This window comes from Carcharhinus amblyrhynchos, chromosome 17 (assembly GCF_965287045.1).
Source record: "Carcharhinus amblyrhynchos chromosome 17, sCarAmb.v2.hapA, whole genome shotgun sequence".
NCBI classification, from domain to species: domain Eukaryota; kingdom Metazoa; phylum Chordata; class Chondrichthyes; order Carcharhiniformes; family Carcharhinidae; genus Carcharhinus; species Carcharhinus amblyrhynchos.
In genome coordinates, this window is record NC_137340.1 from 27,823,807 (window position 1) to 27,849,286 (window position 25,480).

General features: G+C 42.2%; 1 protein-coding gene across 3 annotated transcripts in view; it reads left to right on the forward strand.

The window, feature by feature from the left end:
- fam53b (family with sequence similarity 53 member B) overlaps nucleotides 1-25,480 on the forward strand; it is a 115,636-nt gene that overhangs the window by 18,365 nt on the left and 71,791 nt on the right. For 2 of the 3 annotated variants that reach the window (XM_080205669.1, XM_080205668.1), the window contains exons 2-3: nucleotides 14,258-14,466; nucleotides 20,286-20,340. In XM_080205669.1, coding sequence (XP_080061795.1) covers nucleotides 14,389-14,466; nucleotides 20,286-20,340 — 133 coding nt within the window. In that variant the 5' untranslated portion in view covers nucleotides 14,258-14,388. Of the gene's footprint in view, nucleotides 1-9,935; nucleotides 9,975-14,257; nucleotides 14,467-20,285; nucleotides 20,341-25,480 lie in introns of those variants that run through there. The other variant, XM_080205670.1, reaches the window with a different exon arrangement.

The following is a 25,480-nucleotide window of genomic DNA, read 5'->3' on the forward strand; positions in this document are numbered from 1 at the left end:
GGCATTCTCTTCCCTCTCTTTCCCCCTGTACTATTCCTTGTTTCCCTCTCTTCTCTCCTGCAGTATTCCTTGTTTCCTGGCATTCTCTTCCCTCTCTTTCCCCCTGCACTACTCATTGTTTCCCTCTCTTCTTTGCTGCACTATTTGTTGTTTCATGGTGTTCCCTTCCCTCTCTTCCCCCCTGCAGAGTACCCTCTGCCCAGGCACCACAAGGCAGCCATGAAGAAGCTTCTGAAGGGATTTTAGCGTGTGGCCTCTATAATGAGATGTTCCTGATGTTCAGTGGTGGGAAATATGACTCTCCATTAGTGGGGGAGGGGATGCATTCAGGCCACTGAAACATATCAAGAGCCTCCTGGTGATGTTTTCGAGTATGCACCAAACTTGCTCACCTCAGTTGGGTGTGGAAGATCATAGTCTTTGTTTTAATTTCCCAACTCGGTAGAACCCAGCTGCGGAAAGCGTGGTGATTGTTCCTTTAAGGCCAATGGTACCAAAGAAAAGCTAGGTAGTGCCTTAATGACTATCATCTGGTGGCTCTGACATCCATCATTATGAAGTGCTTTTAAAGGTTAGTCATGGCACAAATCGATTCCAGCTTCCCAGATTGCCTGCTTCCACTACACTTCACTTATCACCACTGCAGATCCATAGCTGACGCCGTTTCCCTGGACCTGCATTCAACCGTGGAACACCTAGATAACAAAGATACCTATGTCAAACTTCAATTTATTGAGTACAGCTCAGCCTTCAACACCATTATTCCTATAAAACTCATCTACAAACTCTGTGGCTTGGGGCTTGCTCCTCTCTGTGTGACTACATCCAAACCCACAGACTGCAATCAGTAAAGATAGGCAACATGATCATCATGATCATCCTCAACACTGGTGCCTCACAAGGCTATGCTCTCAGTCACTTATATACCTATATCCCTTATACACCTCTGACTGTGTGACCAAATTCCTCTCCAACTCGATTTTCAAGTTTGCCGATGACACCACCGGAGTGGATCGGATCTCAAACAATGGTGAGACGGAGTACAGGGAAGAGATAGAGAATCTGGTGAACTGGTGCAATGACAATAATCTCTCCCTCAATGGCAACAAAATGAAGGAGATAGTTATCGACTTCAGGAAGTATAGTGGAGAACGTACTCCTGTGTACATCAATGGGGACAAAGTAGAAAGGGTCAAGAGCTACAAGTTTTTAGGTGTCCAGGTCACGATCAACCTGTCCTGGTCTCTTCATGCCAACACTATAGTTAAGGAAGCCCACCAACGCCTCTACTTTCTCAGGAGCCTAAAGAAATTTGGCATGTCTGTTATGACTCTTATCAACTTTTACAGATGCACCATAGGAAGCATTATTTCTGGTTATATCACAGGTTGGTATGGCTCCTGCTTTGTTCAAGACAGTAAAAATCTACAAAGAGTCATGAGCGAAGCCCAGTCTGTCACGCACCAGCCTCCAATCCATTAACTCTGTCTACACTTCCTGCTATCTTGGAAAAGCAGCTAGCATAATCAAGGACCTCATGTACCATGGACATACTTTCTTCCACCTTCTTCCATCAGGAAAAAGATTCTAAGGTCTGAGGACACATACCAACCAACTCAAGAACAGCTACATCCCTGCTGCCATCAGACTTTTGATGGATTTATTTCGTATTAAGTTGATCTTTCATTGATCTTTCACTACATATTAGTTATGGCTGTAACACTACATTCTGCACTCACTCCTTTCCTTCTTTATGAATGGTATGCTTTGTCTGTATAACGCGCAAGGAACAATACTTTGCACTGTGTTCCAATACATGTGACAATAATAAATCAAATCAAAAACATGGCTAAGGTCCACATAACCTGGGTGACCAATCAGCACTCAGAGTGGGGAATCACTCCAGGGGGACGAGTTCTTAGGCAGAAGCATTCCAGAACCAGCTGCAGCCACGCTGCTGCTCTTGTTGATCCTTGTAAATAAATCCCATGTTGTTCATTAATGAAGTCTCTGAAAGTGCGCCATTATATCTGGTGATGAGGACAAATTATGCTTACGCTGCCTCTGGCCCAACACATGTGAGTATCTGTTTTAATTGAAATCTGCGGAAAAGAAAACTTACACTCATCAGAATGCCTCTTTGGGCAAGTAGACCCGTTTGAGATATTTCCAGACCCTGATGTAGAATCAAATAACATTGCATCTTTTTCTATAATGACCCATATTACATTTTAATTGTTTTATTATATTAATGTGTGGGATGTGGCTATTGCTGGCCAAGTCAGCATTTATTGTCCAGCCCTAATAATCCTTGAGAAAGTGGTAGTGAGTTGCCATCTTGAACTGTTGCAGACTGTGTTGTGTTGGTATGTCCTCTGTTGGGAAGTTTGTTTCAGGACTTTGATCCATTAACTATGAAGGAATGATGACAGATTTCCAAGTCAGACTGGTCAGCTTGTAGGGGAATTTTCACTTGGTGGTATTCCTATGCTCCTGTTGCCCTTGCCCATCTAGATGGTACGGGTCATGGGTTTGTGAGGTACTGTGGAAGAAGCCTGGGTCAGTTGCTGCAGTGCGTCTACATAACTGCTGCCACATTGTGTCAACGGTGGCCTGAGTGAATGTTTGGGTTGCAGGATGGAACTGCTTCGTCCTGGACAGTGTCGAGCTTTTTCAGTATTACTAGACTGACAGGCAAGTGAATGAATAACCATTGTACTTCATCCCAGCACCTTCAAGATACAAGTCAGATTTTGAGAATTTGGAAGTGAGCTGCATGTCATAGAATATCCAGTCTCTGACCCGCTATTTTAGGTACAGTTTTTCTTTTATGGCAGTTAAATTTCTGGTCAATGATAACCACCAGGATACTGCTGGTGAGGCATTTGGTGATATTGCCCATGAATTCCGAAAGGAAGAGGGTAGACTCTCTGTCTTCCTAGGTGAAGCAATGATTTACTTCTACTGCTTTCAATTTGGTCTACTGGATTTGCTGCTCACAGTGCAGCCTTCAACACAATGGGGAGATCAAACACTGACTTGGGTACCTGCTTCGTGGAACCTTTGTTCTGTCTGTGAGCATGACCCCGGTCACTTGCCATTTCAATTTGCCATCTTTCTCTTGTGCTCACATTTCTGTCCTTGGTCTGCTGCTATATTCAGTGAAACCCAGTGCAGGCTGTGGAGAAACAGTACATCATCTTCTGATGAGACACTTCACTGCTTTCTGGACTCCGTTCTGAGTTCAACCATCCCAGTCCCTGAATTCTTTCCTCCATTTTTAACTTTCCTTCTCACAAGTGACAGTCTGAATCTCTCATGTTTTTGCTTTCAGACTGCACTGACTGTTATTACATTAACATCAATTCTGGATCAATGTCTTTAATACTAACATTACCAGTCCCCTCTGTTTCATGACATATTTGTCATTTAATCTCTCCCACTCTCTGGAACAGCACGGTAGCACAATGGCTAGCACTGCTGCCTCACAGCACCAGGGATCCAGGTTCAATTCCTGGCTTGGGTGACTGTCTGTACTGAGTCTGTACGTTCTCCCCGTATCTGCATGGGTTTCCTCCAGGTGCTGTTTTCTCCCATAGTCTGAAAGATGTGCAGGTTAGGTGCATTGACCATGCTAAATTCTCCTCAGTGTATCTGAAGTCGCCAGAGTGTGGTGACGAGGGGATTTTAACAGTAACTTGGTTGCAGTGTTAATGTAAGCCACCTTATGACACTGATATATAAACAGTTTTAAACAGTTAAAGGGACCACTCCACCTCACTTAACCAATACTTATTTTAATAAAAGGAATTACTATGGATGCTGGAATCTGAAACCAAAAGGAAAAATGCTGGAAAATCTCAGCAGGTCTGGCAGCATCTGTAAGGAGAGAAAAGAGCCCAGATGACCCTTTGTCAAAGTGATATTTTGAGTCGCAAAACGTCTATTCTTTTCTCTCCTTACAGATACTGTCAGACCTGCTGAGATTTTCCATCACTTATTTTAAATCTAAATCCAAGTAGATCAAAACCCCCTGAACTTATCTGGACTATGTTAAGTGTTGGCTTCAAATGTGGGATTTCTCTTAATTGAAAACTCTTAGAATTATTTTTACTTTTAAAATAAAGCTTCAAGAAATACTAGAAAGAGTTTTTGGAGTATTGAAGGTAACCATGATTTTAAATATTATTATGGAAAGCAGACAGTAAATGGAAGCAGACGGAACTGATGACTGAGTCCTGAAATGTAACGCTGTTCTTGATAACAGTGGAAAGTTGTGAGGTCATGAAACCCAACATGTGGGCTGACTACAGCGCTAAATGAGACCTCAAATATAACTTGACAGTATTTTACAATTAATCTCTGGCTTATGTCAGAAGCTGGATATTGATGCTGCTCGATGGGCAAGAGCGACACATTCATAACCAGAAACAAATAGATATACTAACACAATGAATGCAAACAAATAAATTTGCACAGTAATTTTCCATGTAGTCTCCAGCTTTTCTTTCAAATCAGAGTGAGCGATGTGCTTTACGCTCTAAATCAAAAGCAAACGTTTTCAAGTACTTCATTTTCATAACATTATAGCAGCAGTTAATTTTTTTTTCTCTTCTCCCACTGTGGCCTCCTCCAGCTGAGATTACTGGATAGTTTAAGCTGTGTTCCAAAAAAAAGTTTAATTTTTATAGTCATCCAGATGAGGTTTGCTAGTACTGGGAATGTAGCCAGTGCCAGAATTAAACACTACTAGGCCAGGCCTCTCTAACTGTGTTTTCTATACTCACATTGTGGCTGAGCTTCTGAGGAGCAGTGCTCTTTGGAGCAGGATGGCATTTTCCATTCACCACACTAGATGTTTTAGGGGCTTGCTTGATTTGAGCTTCAGGTCAGTTTTGTGCTATGGACCACGTCCTGGGAATTTTTAGCTGAAACTGTCAAAGAACAAAGAAAATTACAGTACGGGAACAGGCCCTTCAGCCCTCCAAGCCTCCACCGAGCATGAACTAAAACCCCCAACCCTTTCGGGCACCATATCCCTCCATTCCCATCCTATTCATGTATTTGTCCAGATGCCCCTTAAAGCTCACTTTTGTACTTGGTTCCACTACCTCCCCCGGTAGTGAGTTCCAGGCACCCACCACCCTCTGTGGAAAACTCCTGTCCAAAACTAATTTTGCATAGCACTTGTCTGGATGGAGGACAATTTGATTCATTTAGTCCAAGGTGTACTTCAATCCAGATCACTGTGGACAAATAATACCATGCTAACTCACTGTGTTTTAGGTGTAGGTGAATGGTGAATCTTTCCATGTTTGTCAGCGGCCGCTGCTCTTGGAGGTTTGTGTTAAAATATGATAGGATCTCAAACCTTGGAAGCTCTGTAATTCAGTATATGTAGATATGATTTAAGGGCCCTGCCTTGATTTGGGCTTATAGCAGTTCCCTTTGCCAATGGAACTACAGCACAGATGTCTTTGTGGAAGAGATAATTCTTAAATAAAGCTGCAACCCATTATTGTGAAACTTATCCATAAGCATTATAGAAGTCAAAAGGTATCACCAGAAAGTCATACAAACCTTATCCTGTTGGAAAGACCGTTTTAGATCTGCTCGTAGAGGCTACTTGTAATCTGTATGAGAGAAAACATGCAGACAGATGAGTTAGGAGCAGGATTTAGCCATTCAGCCCTTCAAGCCTGTTAGTGACCTGACACGGTTCCTGAGGGAACATCATTTAAATACATTAACATTTATCAGACCTCCATGCCTGAATTCCACTCCCACTCCCCCGCCAACCCGTCAAAAAATACATTCATGTCACATGAGGGCAGAACAGTGTGCATCATGATTGGTCTCCCAAGGTGTACACCAGTCGAGTAGTAGACCTTCCAGCGAGTTCAAAGGAGTATATTGCTTGGAGGAGGGTCATGACGGGGTGCGGGGGGGGGCGGGGAGGTTCCTACTGATTATCTTTGCACTGGGGGAGCCTTTAAAAATGGCACCCCAATCTTTGAGGGCCTAAGTTGCTGGTGGGGTGGGCAAATCTGAGGCTGTCCTAGCAGCATAGCATTGTGGGGTCCACCCCTTGAGGTTTTTTTTCCCTATGTCTAGCAGTATGCAAAGGGAGCTTGGCATGTCTGTCCACAGATCTCTGAAGGCAGAAGGGCATTTTAGTAGGGTGGTGAAAAAGGCATATGAAACACTTGCCTTTATCAATTGAGGCACAGATTACAAAAGCAGGGAAGTCATGTTGGAGTTGTATAGAATTTTGGTGAGGCTACAGCTAGAGTACTGTGTGCAGTTCTGGCTGCCATATTACCGGAAGGATGTAATTGCATTGGAGGGGCTGCAGAGGAGATTCACTTGGGTGCTCCCTGCGATGAAAACAGATTGGATAAGTCTGGGTTGCTCTTGTTGGAGTAGAGTAAACTGAGGAGTGATCTAATTGAAGTGCACAAGTCTAAAGGGGCATGGACAGGGAGCAGCTGTTCCCCTTATTTGAAGGGTCAATCATGAGGGGACAAAAATTCAATGCGAGGGGCAGGAGGTTTGGGGGGAGGGGCATGTGAGGAAAAACCTTTTTAACCAGAGGGTGGTGAGAGTCTGAAATGCACTGCCTGGGAGGGTAATAGAAATGGGTTACCTCGCATCAGTTTTGGCATGTCATAACATTCAAGGCTGTGGGTCAAGTGCTGGTAAATAGGATAAGATGGGAGGTCAAGTGTTTCATGTGTGTCGGGGCAGACTCAATGGGCTGAAGGGCCTCTTTTGTTTCGTTTGAGATTCTATACAATGGAGAATGCTGTTGTTAGTGCCGCTGGCTTCAACTTTTCCCACTAACCATTGGCTTTTGCAGTATTCCAAAAAAACTCCTCCCCCCCCCCCCCCCCCCCCCCCCCCATCTTTCCACACCCACCTTGTCAAATCCCTCAGAAACTTTTATGTTTCAATCAATTTATCTTGAGAGCTGTTGTAAAGTTTAAGGTCCAAGTTTTTAAGTGTGGCCTAATCTCATCATTGGTGCTGCATCTTATATGTAATACAAACTAGAATTATGGTGGTTGTGAATTGCAAGGTTCCTGGCAGCTGATTGGAGAAGAGAGTTAGTCCTTACAACATTCCCTGTGAGTCAGGAAGAGCAGGAATTCTCACTAGCATCCTCGAAAAGCCTTTGACCTCCCTTCTGATTCTCAACAGCCCCTGCCATCCAATTGCTAACCCTCTATCTCCTATTGAATGCTGATTGAGCACCCATCTGAATTGCCAAGGACCATCCCCAGTGATCCCAGCTACTGCCTCCTGCCGTTAGTGGTCTCTCACACCATCCAGACAGTCTCGGTCGGCTGTTGAGAGCGAGACATAAAGCCAAGGGTAGTGTATTGGCAATTCAGCCCCCACTTGCGTTTTGCAGCAAACTCTTCCATTAAAGAAAAATAAAAGTTTATACACTGAATCATTATCATGAGTGGCTATTGAAGCCGTGCCATTTAATGCATAAATTGTTTGAAAAAGAATTTGAGAAAATTATTAGACGATACGAGAAAGTGTGAAAAAGGGGATTGGAGTTGGGCTAGCACTGGTATAGGCAAAGTGGGTCAAGTGGCCTCCTTCTCTGCTGCAATGCAATGAGTTACTTGCAGTAAACCACTGCTATGATCCAAAGTTAAGATGTGACAGCTACTGTGCATTGTGTTATGAGTGCCTTTATTGCAGAGATCTAATTTTCTATCCTTCAACCTAACCTTCTTAAGGTCAATTTAACCTGCACAAACCTACAAATGCTTTTCCCATAATCTATTCTTTGTGTTGCTTGGTGGGAAAGCTTTTGTTGCACAGCATCTGTGAAAAATGAGTGCTGGGAGGTATGTTCACCCCAGTAATGGGTGCTATGTTACCACGGCTTGCATTCTGACCATTGGTTTTAACTCAGCTGATGCAGGCATTTTTAGTTTTGACGACTGCAGACATCCTAGTTGAATAACTCCTCTGGGCTAATGTACACCTCTATCTGGGTGGGAGTAAAGTGAACAATATTGAAGAGAATTTCCTAAGCAGCACCTGTAATTAGTAGTAATTTACCCCAGTCACAACCATATGCCTGAATTCATTATTTCCCCCAGTAAAGCTGTCTCAGCAGATAGAGGAATTGTCTCAACTTATTATTTTGCTCTTTATTAAAGTCGACCTTGCTAGGATTGAACTGGGTAAATCCTGAACTCCAACTCGCAGACCTGAATGACTGGTTTAATCATTTATTTCCAGTAACTATGCTGACTTTGATTGCAATCTCTGGACTATTGAGGATAAAATGACCAGATTTGTAATAACTGCCAAACACTGAGATATTGTTAAGTTTAAGATAGGCACCATTACAACACCAGCTTCTTTTCAAAAAAAAAGTTCTTAAGCATTTAGAATGAGATCAAACTGTATTTCTTTTGGTTTTTTTCTCTTCTACAGTGCAGAAGGAGGCCATTTGGCCCATCAAGTCTGCACTGACTCTTACCCAGGTTTACCCCATAACCTCACATATTTTCCCATTAATCCCCCTAACCTATCTATCTTGGGGTTCTTAGCGCAATTTAGCATGGCCACTCTGCCTAACCTGCATATCTTTGGACTGTGGGAGGAAATCAGAGCACCTGGAGAAAACCCACTCAGACACGGGAGAACATGCAAACTTCACACAGTCACCTGAGGCCAGAATTGAACCCAGTCCCTGGCACTGAGGTAGCTAGGCACTGTGCTACCATGTCGTAATGAAAGAATACATAAGAACTGATGAGAGAATATTGATACGAAAATACATAAGAACAACCATGCAATTCTTTCTCACACTCTGAACTTGACAAGTTCTTTGTTACTGCTTGCGGTCTTACTCCCTATAGGTAACCAACTCTCCTCCTGTGAGCTGCTTATTTCAGGAACCTAGTGAACCATACTTGGTAAGGTACAGAGGGAGGAAGGTATGTATGTGGCTCAATGGGAATATCTCCTGACATCCACCTGTATTTATAATTGGTAAATTCCATCAGGAATTGTTGGTTTGACTGTATAGTCACCACTACCTGGAATCTCTAGTCAGAATGTCCAAATTCCATAAATTTGGGAACAGAATGCATGAGTTTATGGTGTGATGTGATCTCCAATGCCCCCATGCAAGCAGAAACAGAATGACATTCTGTAAAAATGGGACCTTCACCCAACCACCAGTGCAGGGCTGGCCTCTTGACCACTTTATGAATGTGTTCCTTCCAATGGATCAACTGTTCATTAGCAGTATGTAATCTCGCTCTATCTGTTTCTTCCTATTTAATTCTTTTCCTGTGGTTCTTTGTTTGTGTGGGTGGCACAGTGGTTAGCACTGCTGCTTCTCAGTGCCAGGGACCTGGATTCAATTCCTGGCTTGGGTCACTGTCTGTGTGGAACTTGCACTATCTCCATGTCTGTGTGGGTTTCCGCTGGGTGCTCCGGTTTCCTCCCACAGTCCAAAGACATGCTAGTTAGATGTGTTGGCCATGCTCAATTCTCCCTCAGTGTAACCGAACAGGCACCAGAGTGTGGTAACTAGGGGGTTTTCACAATAACTTCATTATAGTGTAAATGTAAGCCAATTTTGATGAATAGATAAACTTTAATTTTAACTGCACTTGCAGCAGAATGCTTGTTTATTTGGCTGGCATAATTCTTGGGGTGTTCATACTGTGTCTTCCGGTATTTCTTTCAGTGTTTTGCATCCTGTTGATCTTTGTAATTTGTCCATTTGACATATTGCCATAGTTCCATTCGTCAGTGCGTGAGTATCATCCATTGCTGCTATTGTCTCAGCCCTGTCCTAAATCATTTGGGAGGCTTCCAGCATGAATACAGTTGCAAAAGGAACGTGTGCTTTGAAAGCCTTGCTCTTCAGTCAAAATTTATTTCTGCTCCGTTTTGCTCTCTGCGTGCAGATTCTTCAGTTCTGGCATCTGGTGAGCATATGAATCCAACTAATGTGGATGTCACAGAGAAGAATCTTAGTTTTTAACAAGCAAAAAAATCAAATCTTATTCTAGTAAAGCCTAGCAAACCCCAGTGGTGGTGAGAGAACCATGCTTTCCCTGGAAACTCTTCAAATATGCATGAATATACAAACAGACTGATTCAACCTCTGTTAGAAAGCTGGCTTCTTTCCTGTGATGGCGATAGGAATTTTTAAACTTCGAGCTCTTGAGCTTTTTTAATATTCTGTTGACACTTGGCAAACAAGGTATGTGCACCTCCACTTGCAAAACAAACTGATTAATCCAATGATAGGCAGATTATTTAAGTATGAGGTCCAAGTTTTCTTCAAACCCATTCAAGGCATGATTTCTGTGGAAGGCAATCCTGCTATGCATGTTAATTTACATTTGATACAGTCAACATATTCTGCCAGAAAATCACCCTTTCTGCAGATTTCTAACAACTTTTAGAACTTCAGTTGAAATGTTGTATATTTATTGAGTGTAAGCAGTGATTTGCTATCTATGGTAAGCAATAAGCAGCATCCTCAATTTTAGGAACTTAAGTTATTATTTTGACAAAATTCCAAAGGCAGTGGAGTACCTTTTATTAAGCAATTCTGAATTTTGATGTACGGTATCTTATAAATGTTGCCAGACAGAGGTTCATCACTGGGGCTCAGTTATAGTTTGAGCAGTCAACTCTTTTGTCTGTGGGCTGTTTTGAATGTGGCATCCCACAACAATAACTCAAATATATACCATACCTTTAATCGAATAAAATGTGTCTAGATGCTTCTCAGAAGCATTTTCAAAAAAATATGATACCAAGCCAAATAAAGTGATATTAGATGACCAAAAGTCAGGTCAAGATTGGGGGAACGGCAAATTGTGCGGAGGGTGTGGAGAGTCTGCAGAAGGATCTAGATAGGCTGGGCGAATGGGCCAGGAAATGGCAAATGGAATTTAATGTTGGCAAGTGTGAGGTGGTCCACTTTGGTAGGAAGAATGGTAGGAAGGACTATTACTTACGGGGCGAAAAACTGCAGCAGGCGACGGTGCAGAGGGACCTCGGGGTCCTTGTGCATGAGTCGCAAAAACCCAGCTTGCAGGTGCAGCAGGTGGCCAGGAAGGCGAATGGGATGCTGGCCTTCATAGCGAGGGGGATTGAATATAAAAGTAGGGAGGTCTTGCTGCAGCTGTATAGGGCATTGGTGAGGCCGCAGCTGGAGTACTGTGTGCAGTTTTGGTCGCCGTACTTACGCAAGGATATTTTGGCCTTGGAGGGAGTGCAGAGGAGGTTTACTAGGCTGATACCGGAGTTGAGGGGGTTGAGCTATGAGGAGAGGCTGAATAAACTGGGCTTGTACTCGTTAGAGTTTAGAAGAATGAGGGGAGATCTCATTGAGACGTGTAAGATGATGAATGGGATGGATAGGATAGAGGTGGAGAGACTCTTCCCGCTCAAAAAAGACAGTAGGACTAGGGGGCACAGCCTCAAGATAAAAGGGGGGCGGTTTAGAACAGAGTTGAGGAGGAACTTCTTCACTCAAAGGGTGGTGAATCTCTGGAATTCTCTGCCCGTTGAAGTGGTGGAGGCTGCCTCGCTAAATATTTTTAAGACGCGGGTTGATGGGTTTTTGATAGGAGAGGGGATTAAGGGTTATGGGGAGAGGGCGGGAAAGTGGAACTGAGCCACGACAGATCAGCCATGATCTTATTGAATGGCGGGGCAGGCTCGAAGGGCTAGATGGCCTACTCCTGCTCCTATTTCTTATGTTCTTATGTTCAAAGAGAGTGTATTTAAAAAGTACCTAAAAGGAGGAAAGTGAGGTAGAGAATAATAGTAAGGGTATTCCAGAGGCCTAGGTTACCAATGGTGGAGCGAATGCACAGGGGGCCAGAGTTAGAAGAGTGCAGATATCTGAGAGAGGATTGTGGTCTAGGGAAGATTACAGATGTAGGTAGAAGTGAGACCATGGAAGAATTTGAAAACCAGGATAGGAATTTTACAATCAAGTCATTGCTTGTCATTGTAGGTCAGCAAGCACTGAGGTGGTAGGTGAACGGGACTTGGTATGAGTTAAGACACATGGGATAGAGTTTGCTTGACCTTAAGCTTAAGGAAGGTAAAATGTGGGAGACTTGCCAGGACTGCATTGGAATATTTAAATGGAGAGATAACAAAGGCACGAATAAGGGTTTCTGCAGCGGATAAGCTGAAATGGATGAATTCGGACAATATCACAAAGATGGAAGTAGATGGTTTTATTGATGGTGCACATACGTGGTTGAAAACTCTTCTTGGGATCAAGTTTGACACCAATTGGCATTGACAGGCTAAACGGTCTTAGTCTTTGAGGGAGAGTTGGTAGCTAGGAATTGGAGCAGAGACCAAAAACAATGGTTTCAATCTTGCGAATATTTAATTGGAGAAAATGTCTGCTCAATCAGCACTGGGTGCCAGGTAAGACATCAGATAATTTAACATCAATTGGGGAGTTGGAAGGTAGATCTGGATGTCATCAGCACACACATGAAACCTAATGCTGTGCTTTTGGATGAAGCCACTGATGGGGACTTGTAGGTGAGAAATGGGAGAGGATCAAGGATAGGGAGTGTCCAGAAGTAATGATGTGAGCGCAGAAAGAGAGCCATAACAAATTAGATTCTGTGTAGGAATTGATTGATAAAAATGGCACCAGCGGAGAGCAGTCCCATCCAGCTGGATGACAGCAGAGAGGCATTGGATCAGAATGGTGTGGTGAAATGTGACCAAGGCTGCAGACAGGATGAGGAGTGACAGAGGATGTCATTTGTGACTTTGATACAGGGTTACAGGTGGTTGATCTAGATAGGACAACATGATTGGCACAGGCTTGGAGGGCCAAAGGACCTGTTCCTGTGCTGTACTGTTCTTTGATAAGAGCTGTTTAGATACTGTGTTGGAAATTAGATTGGCGGCACTTAAGCATGGAGCTTGGGGGAATGATGGACACAAATTTGGGAGGCTATAATATGCCTGGCAAGGTTTGAGATGGATGGTGCAGGTCAAGGATTTTTTTTTGAGGTGAAATATTATTGATGACTGTCTCTTTCTTTTAAATCAATGTTAAAAGAGAAACTAACATGCGGACCAAGAAGGGAAATTGGATGATCAATTAGGGGACAGGATTGAGTGAACAGAAGGTAAGTCTTGTAGACAAGGTGAGCTCAGAGAACGCACCAAGGAGATGGGAGAGAACCTAGAGAAAGATATTAGTTCAGTGCTTGGGCAGAGGGAAGTTCAGAGGAAATTTGGCCCTGTGGGCTAGAGGAAGGGGAAAATGTGGCAGAGGAAGCTGATTGTACGATCTCAATCTTTGAGACAAAAAGTCCATGAGTTTCTCATACTGATGGAGGTGAGGGTGGAAGAGACAGAGTATAGAAGATGGTTAGCAGTACTTCAGTTTCATCACTTCAACTGAACTCATTGACTTTAACAATGAAAGGGAGCTCATCACCTATTAGGGTTCAAATTAAGTTGAAAAAGTATAGAAATCTCAGTGTAGAAAAATGTCTGCACACACCACCAAACATCCTGCATGGGCAAAGTATTATATCTGCTTTCCCAAGATATTAACTCACTATTACCTATATTATTTGAATTAAACAAGGTGGGTGCAAGTAAAATTGTAGTGCTGGTCTATTTGGAGTCAAGTTGGATACAACATATCTGATTTCCAGTTAAATACTTGAGGACGTCAATGAAATCAAATGCAGAAATGTGTTGCAGTATTTTCATGTCAATAATCCCCCTCTATTCTGTTTAGCCTTTATTCCGTGCAGGCATGGAAAGACACAACATACAAACAAGGCTGAGGCACCGAGTTTAGGATCTGGTTCATACTAATGATTTCCCCAAAGACTGATTCCCTGACCTCAGTCACGACACCAGGAGGACACAGTAGAAGCCAGTCACCTCCCCAAACAGGAATGAAGTTTCATGGGGATGTTGCACTGAATTCTTATTTATTAATGAGTTGCAGATGGCTAGAGAGCAGAGTTGCCATGAGATCTGAATACAAGTCACTTGACAAATCTTGCCCGAGACATAATGCACAGTGTGCTGAGGGTGGTGTCAGGGAGGAGTGGTGAGGGGCATTGGGGGGGAGTAGGAGGAGGGAGGAAATAAATGTTCAGCAGATATTTAATTCTTCAAGTTTTTGATATATTGTATGCAAAACTCACCTGTATCTTTCTCTTTTCCTCTTGTTTGTGGTATTGGACAGTTATGAAGAGCTTGCAGTAGTATACTCGCAACTAGCTCTCGTGGTGACCTGAAATGGAAGATGTGGCTTAAGATGATACCAACAGACTACTGCCCACAGTGTAATGGATCCAGAGAGTTGACTATGTTACCATGGTGACTCTTTTAACCAAAGGTCTGGAAAACAAGGGCTTGGATTATGGTATATGCAACACCTTCAACTCTGAATTGGTAAGCTTATTAATTAAGTCTAATATGTGGATCATATTTTGAAAAATAACATTTACTTTGAACATCTGATATAGTTTCAGAAGTTGCCTCCAATATATTGTGCAATATTGGATTCTTTAGAAATTTAGAAATTCTTTAGTTGTATTTCTGGGATTTTGCTTCTTCTATGGTGCAACTACTAATGTGTAAATTTAATTTCAAGCCAGTTTTCACTGAGAAGTTTAGTTTGATCTCGGTGGGATGGCTTCAGTTTTTACTCCCGTCAGTATTGATACTTAAAGCACCCTGTTACTTCCAAAATCAGAACTGCAATCTTATAGTAATCATAGCTGCTACCCTGATCCTTGGCGCAGCCTCTGAAATACTAAGTTCAGGAAAGTTAGTTTGAATGAAATTGCTCACATTTGTAACTGGTGGAAGATGACAGAACAGTGCCAATATTTAAAGAAAGCCTTACAAAGGCATTCGATGTGGGCTTTCTTGGGGAATTTCTTCAAACTAACAGTTGAACTTTTATCAGTGGTAGAAATATTGCTCCGTGCTGAAATTCCATCTGCAGCAAATATTTAACGGTGACAGTTTTGCCACCAATATTTATGTGAGTTGGCCAACGCATCTATTTTCCCACAAAATGGAAGTGTTTACTCATCCTCTAAATGGTGAGTCTATGTTGTTGTCCCATTGGCCCAATGTACATTCTAAGCTGAGTTGCTCTAGGATTACATCTGTATAGATAAACTGTGTTAATCATTATCCTATAGGGGTTATGCAAAGACAACGCTGAATGTGAATGCTTCCAAATTCATCTTTATTTATAGGCTCACTTACAAATAGTCTCATTAATTTCCAGTATTATTCTAGTTTGATTCAAATTGAGTGGCAGGAAGATGGACTTTGTTTAATGACTGCAAATGGTATTTCTCAGCAACTGTAGCAGATTAATGGCAAATATTCTTAAAATGACAAAGAAAATGATACAAAGTTTGTTGGAACCGTGAGTCTAAAGCAGGATATGTGCAGTTAAATCATTTATTTTCTGCAACATTTCAATTTGATTTATTATTGTCACATGTATAAGGATACAATGAAAAGTATTGTTTCTTGTGTGCTATACAGACAAAGCAAACTGTTCATAGAGTACGTCGGGGAAAAGAAAAGGAGATAGTGCAGAACGTAATGTTGCAAATAGGGTATAGAGAAAGACCTGCTTAATATAGGGTAGGTCCATTCAAAAGTCTGATGGCAGCAGAGAAGAACCTATGGTGCTCCTGATGCAACACTTTGAACAATTTTACAATGTCTTCCAGCACTACCTCCTCTGTAATATGTACACAAGATATCACTATTTATTTCCCCAAGTTTCCTAACATCCATGCTTTTCTCAACAGTAAATACTGATGAGAAATATTCATTTAGGATTTCACCCATTTCTTGTGGATCCACACATAAATAACCTTGTTGATCCTAAAGAGGCTCTACTCTCTGTCTAGTTACTCTTTTGGCCTTTATGTATTTGTAGAAGCTCTTTGGATTCTCCTTTGCCTTATCTGCCAAAACAATCTTGTGTCCCCTTTTTGCCCTCCTGATTTCTTCTTAACTCTACTTCTACACTCCCTATACTCTTCAAGGATTCAGTTGATCCCAGCTGTCTATGCATGTCATGTGCCTCTTTCTTCTCCTTGACCAGAGCCTCAATATCCCGAGTCATCCAGGATTCCCTACTTCTGCCAGCTTTGCCCATCACTCTAAAAGGAATGTGTTTACCCTGAACCCTGGTTAACACACTTTTGAAAGCATTCCACTTATCAGATGTCCCTTTGCCTTCCCACAGATTCCCCCAATTAACTTTTGAAAGTTCCTGCCTGATGTCATCAAAATTGGCCTTGCCCCAATTTAGAATTTTAACTTTTGGGCCAGACCTATCATTCTCCATAGCTATCTTAGAACTAATAGAATTATGGTCACTGGTCCCAAAGTGATCCCTCATTAACACTTCTGTCACCTGCCCTTCCTTATTTCCCAAGAGGAAGTCAAGTTTTGCTCCATCTCTAGTCTGGCCATCCACATACTGAATGACCATAACATCATTGAGTAGGCCTTTGGTGCAGCGGGTAACGCACAGAATTTTCATACTCAAGTCCTACTCAAGGGCTTGGTGGCCAAGGAAGGAGTGTTCATTAGCATGGCCAAACAAGTTGAGTTTCAACTTGTAAATCCTTCTAATGTTTACCAATGGTGGTTTGTGGGAGAGATTCCTGGTCAGCCATGACCAGCAAAGAAATTGGAGCCTCCACCATCACCTATCCATAGTTCCTGACAAGAACATTCAATTCAAAGTATATGTTGCCATAGCATCTCAGACTGCTTGGCCCGAATGGCTGGACGTCTGGTGTGGATCAGACTGGTGCCAACAGCTATAGATTTGATCCATTTTCTGGCTGGGGTGGAATTGGGACCTGCCTCACCATATCTATGGTGGAGATTGCAACACTGGGGTGGACCTGCCTTCAGGCAGGGAGCTCAAGAAGGAGAAGAGTAATACCATTGAATTTCATGTTAACTCTAAAGTCGCAAACTCCAGTCACAAACAAGATTCTTAAACTTTTGCAAAGATACAGTGGAGGGCAAGCCTCCTTTTCCTTCTGTTCCGTTGTATATATCTAAACTGCTTCATTTGTCAATCTGAACAGCCCTGTGATACAAAAATAATTGACACTGGGAATGTGAAAGGAAAGTGCAAAATATTGGGGAAACTGGGCATCTGTAGAGGCGTCAGTTAGATAAGTTCACATTTTGATTGCAGATTGTACAGAAGTTCCTGAAATGAACTGATTCATTCTCTGCATGGATGCTCCAAAAATTCTGAAATTTCTTTTGCTACGTTCTCTTTAAAAGGTTATGGTGTTACTTTAACTAGTTGCAGCAGTGCCAAATATGCCAGCTTTGAGTGTGTGAGCTCACTGACTGGAACTCAAAATCAATGCGTAATTCTGCTTATCAACTCTGGAAGATTTGATTAGATTGGCCATGCCTTAGTTGGCCAGGTGCAACATTTCGGCTGCATTCATGCACATGACGGAAAATCTATTCAACAGTCACAACAAGGGCAGATTTTCCTCTTCAGTGCCTTGGCACAGAAGCTTGGCAAGGTGGAAACATTCATCACAGGCTTGGGTACAGGTTGCTCATGATTTTCCATTCATTAAATTGTCAGCCGCTTACGTCCTGGTTTGCAATTAGGACTTCAGTTTTGCCAAACTGTTCTGCCTGAATGTGGAAGTGTGAAACCTTCCCCCAGTTCCTGGAACAGTATCTGGACCTTGTTGACAAAGCAAGCTGACTGGATTAAATGGAATTTCTCATTAGTAATTTTACTTGAGGTTAATGTGCCTAGAAATTACAGTTGGAGGCATTGACAGAGAAGTGCTAAACACTGGTCTTTGACACTCCTTTGCCAGGTATTTAACCAAAGCATTTATCTATTTAGTTTACATAAATTAAACTTCAGTTGAAGTTGCAGAGAATTGACTGTGACACAAGTGTTAACCATTCGTCTGCTAACATTAGTGACAGTAATTCTGAAATCTTCAAGTCACATTATCCAGAATTAAATTTCTTTTCAATTTACTGCAAAGTCAGCGCAGTAGACACTGATATTTAGAGATTACAATAGAATTTCACATTCTGGCTTTCTGACCACACAGAAAAAGCGACTTCACCCCATTACCCTGTGTCGGTTCAAAACAGAACTATGCAGAACACAAGGGAAAATACTCCAGGCACCAGCTCTCATGTGGAGCTTTCTTATAGACGATGCAACCACCTGGAATTGTGTCTCTTGTTAACAGGGACTTAAATAGATAGACATCACTTCATAAATTTGGGTTCAGCAGCATGTGATAAATTAGGGAACATCTCAGATTTCTCCTTTTGTACTCTCAGCGACTATTGAGGTCAAGTTTGTGAACGATCGGCTTTTGTTACACTAAATGTTTACTTTGGGCTTCCGTCCAAAAGTGAACCAATGTTTACTAGATCAATTTTAATGGTGTTGGGGTGCAGGGGCACAATTTAAACTGTCCACTGCTACCATAGCGCCAACAACAGGAGTTCTGTGTATGGACAGGCTTATCCCATACTGGTGGAAGCTTCTTGAAAGGGGAGTGGAAATGGGAATGCTGAAGTCATGCCAACTGTTGTCCCAGATTGTCCCAGCTCCGTGAAAGTCCAGGTCATGGAGTCTGGTCTGCTTTGGATCAGCTGTTCCAGTTCCTGGATTTTTGATCTTTGCAACAGAGAAATGTGGTTTTCATTCCTTAAGTGTATCAATTGGAGTGCTTGAAACAGTACATGAATTCCTGCAACCAGAGGGAGGCAGTGGCATAGTGGTATTGTCACTGGACCAGAGATCCAGGGTAATGCTCTGGGGACTCCAGTTCAAATCCCACCATGGCAGATGGTGAAATTTTAATTCAATTAATATCTGGAATTAAAAGTCTAATGATGACCACGAAACCATTGTCAATTGTCACTAACCCATATAGTTCACTAATTTAGGGAAGGAAATCTGCTGTCATTGCCTGGTCTGGCCTACATATATGACTCCAGCAATGCATTTGGCCCCAGTGCCCTTGGGGTTGAACAATAAATGCCGGTCCAGCTAGTGACGCCTACATCCCCTGAATGAATTAAAAAAACAATTGTGTTAACCAAGAAAAACACCTCATAAATCTAAGCACTGCATAAGGGTCAGTGTAGCTTCCAATAGCACACAACAGATAAGTTAAATTCCATCCACTATAACAAGTGCATGTCATTTAACAGATCCCTAAACTCTATTAGATGGTAGAGGATAATTGTCCTGTTACTGGTTTTTTTTTTGTATGTTTGTATGGTATTGTATGCATATGCACACTGATTATTAGGCTTCATAGTTTGTAAATGAAGGTCATGATGTAGAAATGCTAGCATTGGATTGGGGTGGGCACAGAAAGAAGTCTCACAACACCAGGTTAAAGTCCGACAGGTTTATTTGGAATCACAAGCTTTCAGTGTGCTGCCCCTTCATCGGGTGAGTCACTGATGAAGGAGCAATGCTCTGAAAACTCATGATTCCAAATAAACCTGTTGGATTTTAACCTGGTGTTATGAGACTTCTTACTGTAAATGAAGGTATCAGTTTTTTAATCTGCAAACCGTTTGGGTCTTGTCTGTTGCAATATTTGCCATTTTAAAGATAATTTGATAATGTCACACAAATATATATTCATTCTAATAGCTAAATGATTAAGTGTTAGCTTGTTGCGTATGCACTGCTTTAGATGAAAAACACACAAAAAGATTCCGCTTCGGGACCTAAATTCAAAATTGTGCTTAAAAAGTGATAACCATCTATTACTGAAAATAAAACATATGTTCTAAACAGTGTGCCAAATAAAGACTTTTGAAAGATTTTTTTTGTGGCTTCGCACTCCTTTTAAAAATAAGTTGCTTATTTAAAAGTTCTCACATTGGTGATATTCAAAATCAAGTCAGTTAGTGGTGTCATAATATCATGCAGTCACATGATACAATTGCTTTGTTGTGATTGGGTAATTTTACTGGCTGTAAAATGTCAAAGTTACATCAGTAATTTTGTCAATTACCTATCTTTTCTCCTCGGTTGTGATTGGTTGATCTTACGATATAATTGTAATCTTTTAAATGCATTTTTTTAGTCAGCTACCTGTAAGTGCTGTTTCTATATTTAAAAACAAACTCTTTTAAAATGATGGTTATTAGAAATTCTGGCTTAACGACATTTCCTAAATTGTTTTCAGCACCTTCCAAAGAAGATGAGTAAAGGGCCTACTCTCCTCTCATGTGGAATCATGGGTAAGTGTAGGAATGATTGGTTCATTAGAGCGCTTGGTCAAACGGCCATTATTTGTGCCAATGGTAACACATTGCTCATGTGCGTGTGAGCTCCCTGTAATAAAATTAGTGAGGGAGGCTAATTCCATCAACTTAAAAGCTATGCACATGATGTTTTTGTTCCCTCAGGAGTTTATTCTGTTTTCATGGGTGTTGATAAGAGAAGTTTTCTGGGTATAAAGAGTTCTGGTTCTGAAAGGAAATGATTGGAGCCCTTTTCTTTGTGTGGAGTGTTTGAATCCTAGCACTAAAAAGAAAGATCTTATGGAATTATGTGCAATATTTCACAAAAACATTATGAGGACCACAAAGCTTTAGATTTTGAAGCCCTCGTGACAAGGCATCACCAGAGTGTTTTGAAATTGTGGAGTAAAGTTGGCAATTCCATGCTCCCAGAATAGAACCATGCTTGAAGGAAATGTGGATCAGGATTAGTCCTACAGAATTGCAACTCTGTCTCTGACCTGTGTTCCTTCAAATGTCATTCCCCGTGGGGAGCGCAGAATCACCGAATTTGCCTTTATGTGCGTGTAAGTCACAGAGAGGGATGCAAGTCATAATATAAACAACCTCTCCTCCCATATCCCAACACTAACGTAGAACAAAGTATGGGCTTACAATTGTGTTATGCAGGTAAGGGTGTTGATTTTCATAATGTGAGCTGCTTCTGAGGGTTTGCAGAGTCTCATAGAAAATCAGCAGTTCCGCAGGCACTGGCCTCCATACGACAGTCTAAAAATGAGAAAGAAACAATTGCTCTCCCGAAACTGGATGAATTGCAATCTCTAAATATCAAACCACCATGTCAACAGGAGCAAAGGATGTAACCAACTCATCCCTTTAATTGAGTGGGAAGAGGATCTTCCCCCTCAATAATTTGAGTTATGGGATTGCTTCAGGCAGATGATGATTTTCCTGCTAGTTGCCTGTACCTGCCATTACCTAAGCCAATCAACTGTAACTGTGTAAACTGCTGATCATGTCCTATCTATCATATGCACCACAGAGCTAGCAAGTCAACAATCGTATATCTGAAAACAGGTCAAGTTTTCAGTTGCAAAAGCCTGCTCCCAGTTTTTTGTTACGGTATTAGGCCTGAGGTTTTAGTGCTCCGTGGATTTTGAGTCTTAACCCATTCAAAAATGGGTCGGCCATTTGATCTGGAAGATAATATTTGGCTGGTTGGAAATACAGAGCAAGTTACTGAAACAAGTAAATCATTGGTTAAGTACACATCAGTGAGAGCTGAACCTTGCATTTGCTGGACATATTTCAGCAGTTAATTTAACGATCAAATATACATCCCTTTTTTCTTGTTGGGGGTCTGGGTTGGGGAAATAATTTGGGTCAGATATATAACCTACCACCACACCATATCCCAACCCACCATGGAGTGAATTGATGCTTTATACAATGGTATTATCAATTCCTCACACAAAAAGATAAAATGCTGGAGAAACTCAGCAGGTCTGACAGCATCTGCGGAGAGAGAATGGAGCTAACGTTTTGAGTCAGGATGATCGTCAGATCCCTAAGCACCAATGTAATTGTGCGATGATAAAATTCCTACAGTGCAGAAAGCCATTTGTCCCAGCAAGTCTGCACTGACTCTCTGGTCTTACCCAGCTCCTCTTCCCACCCTATCCCCATAACCCCATACATTTCCCATGGCTAATCCATCCAACCTACACATCTTGGGACACTAAGGGACAATTTATTTGACCATTCCACCTAACTGGCATATCTTTGGAGTGTGGGAGGAAACGGAGCACTTGGAGGAAACTCACACAGACACTGGGAGAATGTGTAAACACCACACAGACGGTGATCCGAGGCCAGAATTGAATGGCACCCCTGGTGCTGAGAAGCAGCAGTGCTAACCACTGTGCCATCGTGCCACTGGTTGAATTTAAAAGGTGTACACCTGTTTCCATAGCAGTGGGGCTGGGTGGGTTAGGGCAGCATCATCAGAACTGTTTTAATGGGTATAACCTTGATTTTTTTTTAAAGAAAAAAATCCCTTGCATGAAAATTCAAACTTTATTTTAATGATGGTGCCGGGGCTACATTTTATCCAACATTTGGGACTGTAACCAGCCACTGTGTACATCCTTAGCTTTGGAAATGGGCTGTGTGCTTCTATACAGTAAAGGCTGTTGTACTATCGCAATGATGTAGCATGGATTCCTATGTTATTGCTGGTCCCTTGTGGTCATGTCTACTGCAATCCCTTTATTTATTATTGTGTAAATTAGGGTGGAGAAGCTGCACTAATTCTACCTTGTGTAACATAAACACGGGCTTGAACCTAATGTGAAATTGGTGGGTCAGAGAGCCTGACCACAGTTATGCTTCCCGTGGCAACAAATCTAGAAGTTGGAAGTGCAAAGAAATAACCAAATAACACACAGTCTAGCAGTGATTCATAAAAATCAGATTGGCTGGTAGAGGAATCCCTGACACTGGATTTGTACATGTTATGGCCAGGAGGAGCCTTTCTTTGGATTTCACCTGTGCTGGCTGTTAGAGCTATTCAATTGCTTTGTCTTGTTTCACATTTCTGTGTGTTAAAGGGAAGTGAGGTTCACAGGAGGTGAGCATAGGTTGCACATTGCCACATTCCTCCCCCGTGACTGCTGCTGACCACCTAGAATGCAGAATTTCCTTTGAATTCCATGTGACACACAAACGCCCGATGTACTAACTCTTCAGCTTTCTGCATAATTAGATAGACCATGTGTCAAATTTGCGGGAAAACTGGAGTAATTTATATTGGTTTTTTTTTCAGTGGGAGTTCAGACAGGAATCTCCCACACTCTGTGCACTGCAGAGAGCAGTCATGATGTGGAGATGCCAGCGTTGGACTGGGGTAAACACAGTAAGAAGTCTGACAACACCAGGTTTAAGTCCAACCGATTTATTTGATAGTAAACTCACAAGCTTTCGAGGTTTGCCTCTTCGTCAGGTGAATGGAGAGTACTCTCCATTTGGTTGGACTTAAACCTGGTGTTGTCAGCCTTCTCACTGCAGAGAGCACCAGCACTGATATCGTTATAAGTCAGGGGGCAGGGCTTATTTCTGCCCGGGAGGCTGGAAGCATAACACTGAGTGGGCCACTGCACACTTACCGGTCTGTCAGTGTGGAGGTCGTTCAGTGGCCCCACATTACAGGCTCCCTGATTGCTGGTCAGCTCGATCATTCACCAGCTCTGTGATCCCAGCAACGCCGGCTGCAAGATCACTTCACATTGGCCCAAACCTTTGGACATGTGACTGAGAAGCACATGGGGAACCTGTGGAAATGTGCTGACCTATGTGGGAAGTTTCAACTTCCAGTGGGCAATTTGCCTGCTTCTTGGGCCCCCTATGAATGCCACCTTGGTGACTTGAGGCAATTCTGATGTGCCTACCTGAATAGTTACCCAGGAAATGTTAGATTAAAACCTAGCCTAATTCATCAGGTGGTGACTCACCTGATGAAGGAGTAGCGCTCCGAAAGCTAGTGGCTTGCGCTACCAAATAAACCTGTTGGATTTTAATCTGGTTTTGTGAGACTTCTTACTGTATTCTTCATTAGCCATATCATTCTGAGTGAATTATAATTTCATCAAGACTTAAGCCTTTAGAAGCTTTCACACGGCCCATGTGTACAGTTACCCAATCTTTCCCTTTTCAGCAGAAGTGCTGTTAACAGCTGCCTGGCCCTCTGGCACAATTTCACCCTGAGGATGTCAGCAGGATTGTGATCAGAGTATCTGCTGTCTCCAGTCCCACTCCTCTTAGTGTTCCATCGCAGCATGATATGTATTCCACTTATGAGTTTCACCATCATTTTTTGGATTATACCCTTTTCAGAGTTCTCCGAATTGCTCCACTTTCACCCGAATCCTTTCACTTTCATGATTATGCTCATCTGTGCAAAATACTCATTTAGTATCTTCATCACTCCTTCACCAGCCTCCGTGAGAAAATTACCTTTTGATTACATTGTGGCTTTGATATACCGATTAATCTTCTATCATCTTGCTGCCTTTTTACACCATTCTGATATTTGAGGCTGGGAAATTCCAGGCAGAAAGCCACGCTGGTTTTGCATTGTGCATAGTTGTGTCATGATAATGTCTTTTATGTTCCCCCCAAGGACTTTATCTGAATTGGAATGTATGTTTGCACACTATAAACTACTCCAGGTAAAAGAAGAGAATTGTAATGATCTTGGAGATCTGTGGCAACACACACATTATTTAATTACTTCCCCTCCTGCTGTCTCTCTCGATCTCACAGCAGGGTAGAAATGGCTTCTAAGCGCCTGCAAATGTCTGACCGCAACCAGCTACAAGGAAGTCCTCAGAATTGCCACAGGAGTGTTCCCCCTTTCCCTATCCCACCCATGCAGAACGGTTTCATGTTAATGAAACTTTAGAGAGTAGGAGTAGGCCATTCAGCCCTTCGAGCCTACTCTGCCGTTCATTATAATCATGGTTGATCATTCAACTCAACAGCCTGATCCTGCCTTCCCCTCCTATCCTTTGATTCCCTTCACCCCAAGACCTACATCTAACTAACTCCTCCTTGAAAAGATACAATGTTTTGGCCTCAACTGCTTTCTGTTGTAGCAAATTCCACAGACTTACCATTCGCTGGGTGGAGAAATTTCTCCTCATCTCAGTCCTAAAAGGTTTAGTATTCTTAGACTATACCCCTTGTGCTGGAGTTCCCACCACGAGGTACATCCTTCCTGCATCTACACTGGCCAGTCCAGTTATAATTTTATAGGTTTCTACGAGATCCCCCTCTTCCATGATGTAGCAGAGTAAAAAGTATATGCTTGCGATGCACAGTGTTGCAATTCACATACTCCCGATGCACAATTAAGCTTGTGCCAGTCATATTTCTGTGTCACATGGTGAATAAATTTGGTACAAGACTTGAGCATCTAGCTTATTAAGGTGATTTGGACAATACATGCTGTCCTGCGTAGATTCTCCCATCACTGAAGGCAGGTATCCATTGTCTGGCTGACGAGCATGATTGAAGGTTTAGGATGACAGGAAAGGAAAGCATCACCATGACTATACTGGGTTGTTGTAGAGAGACAAGC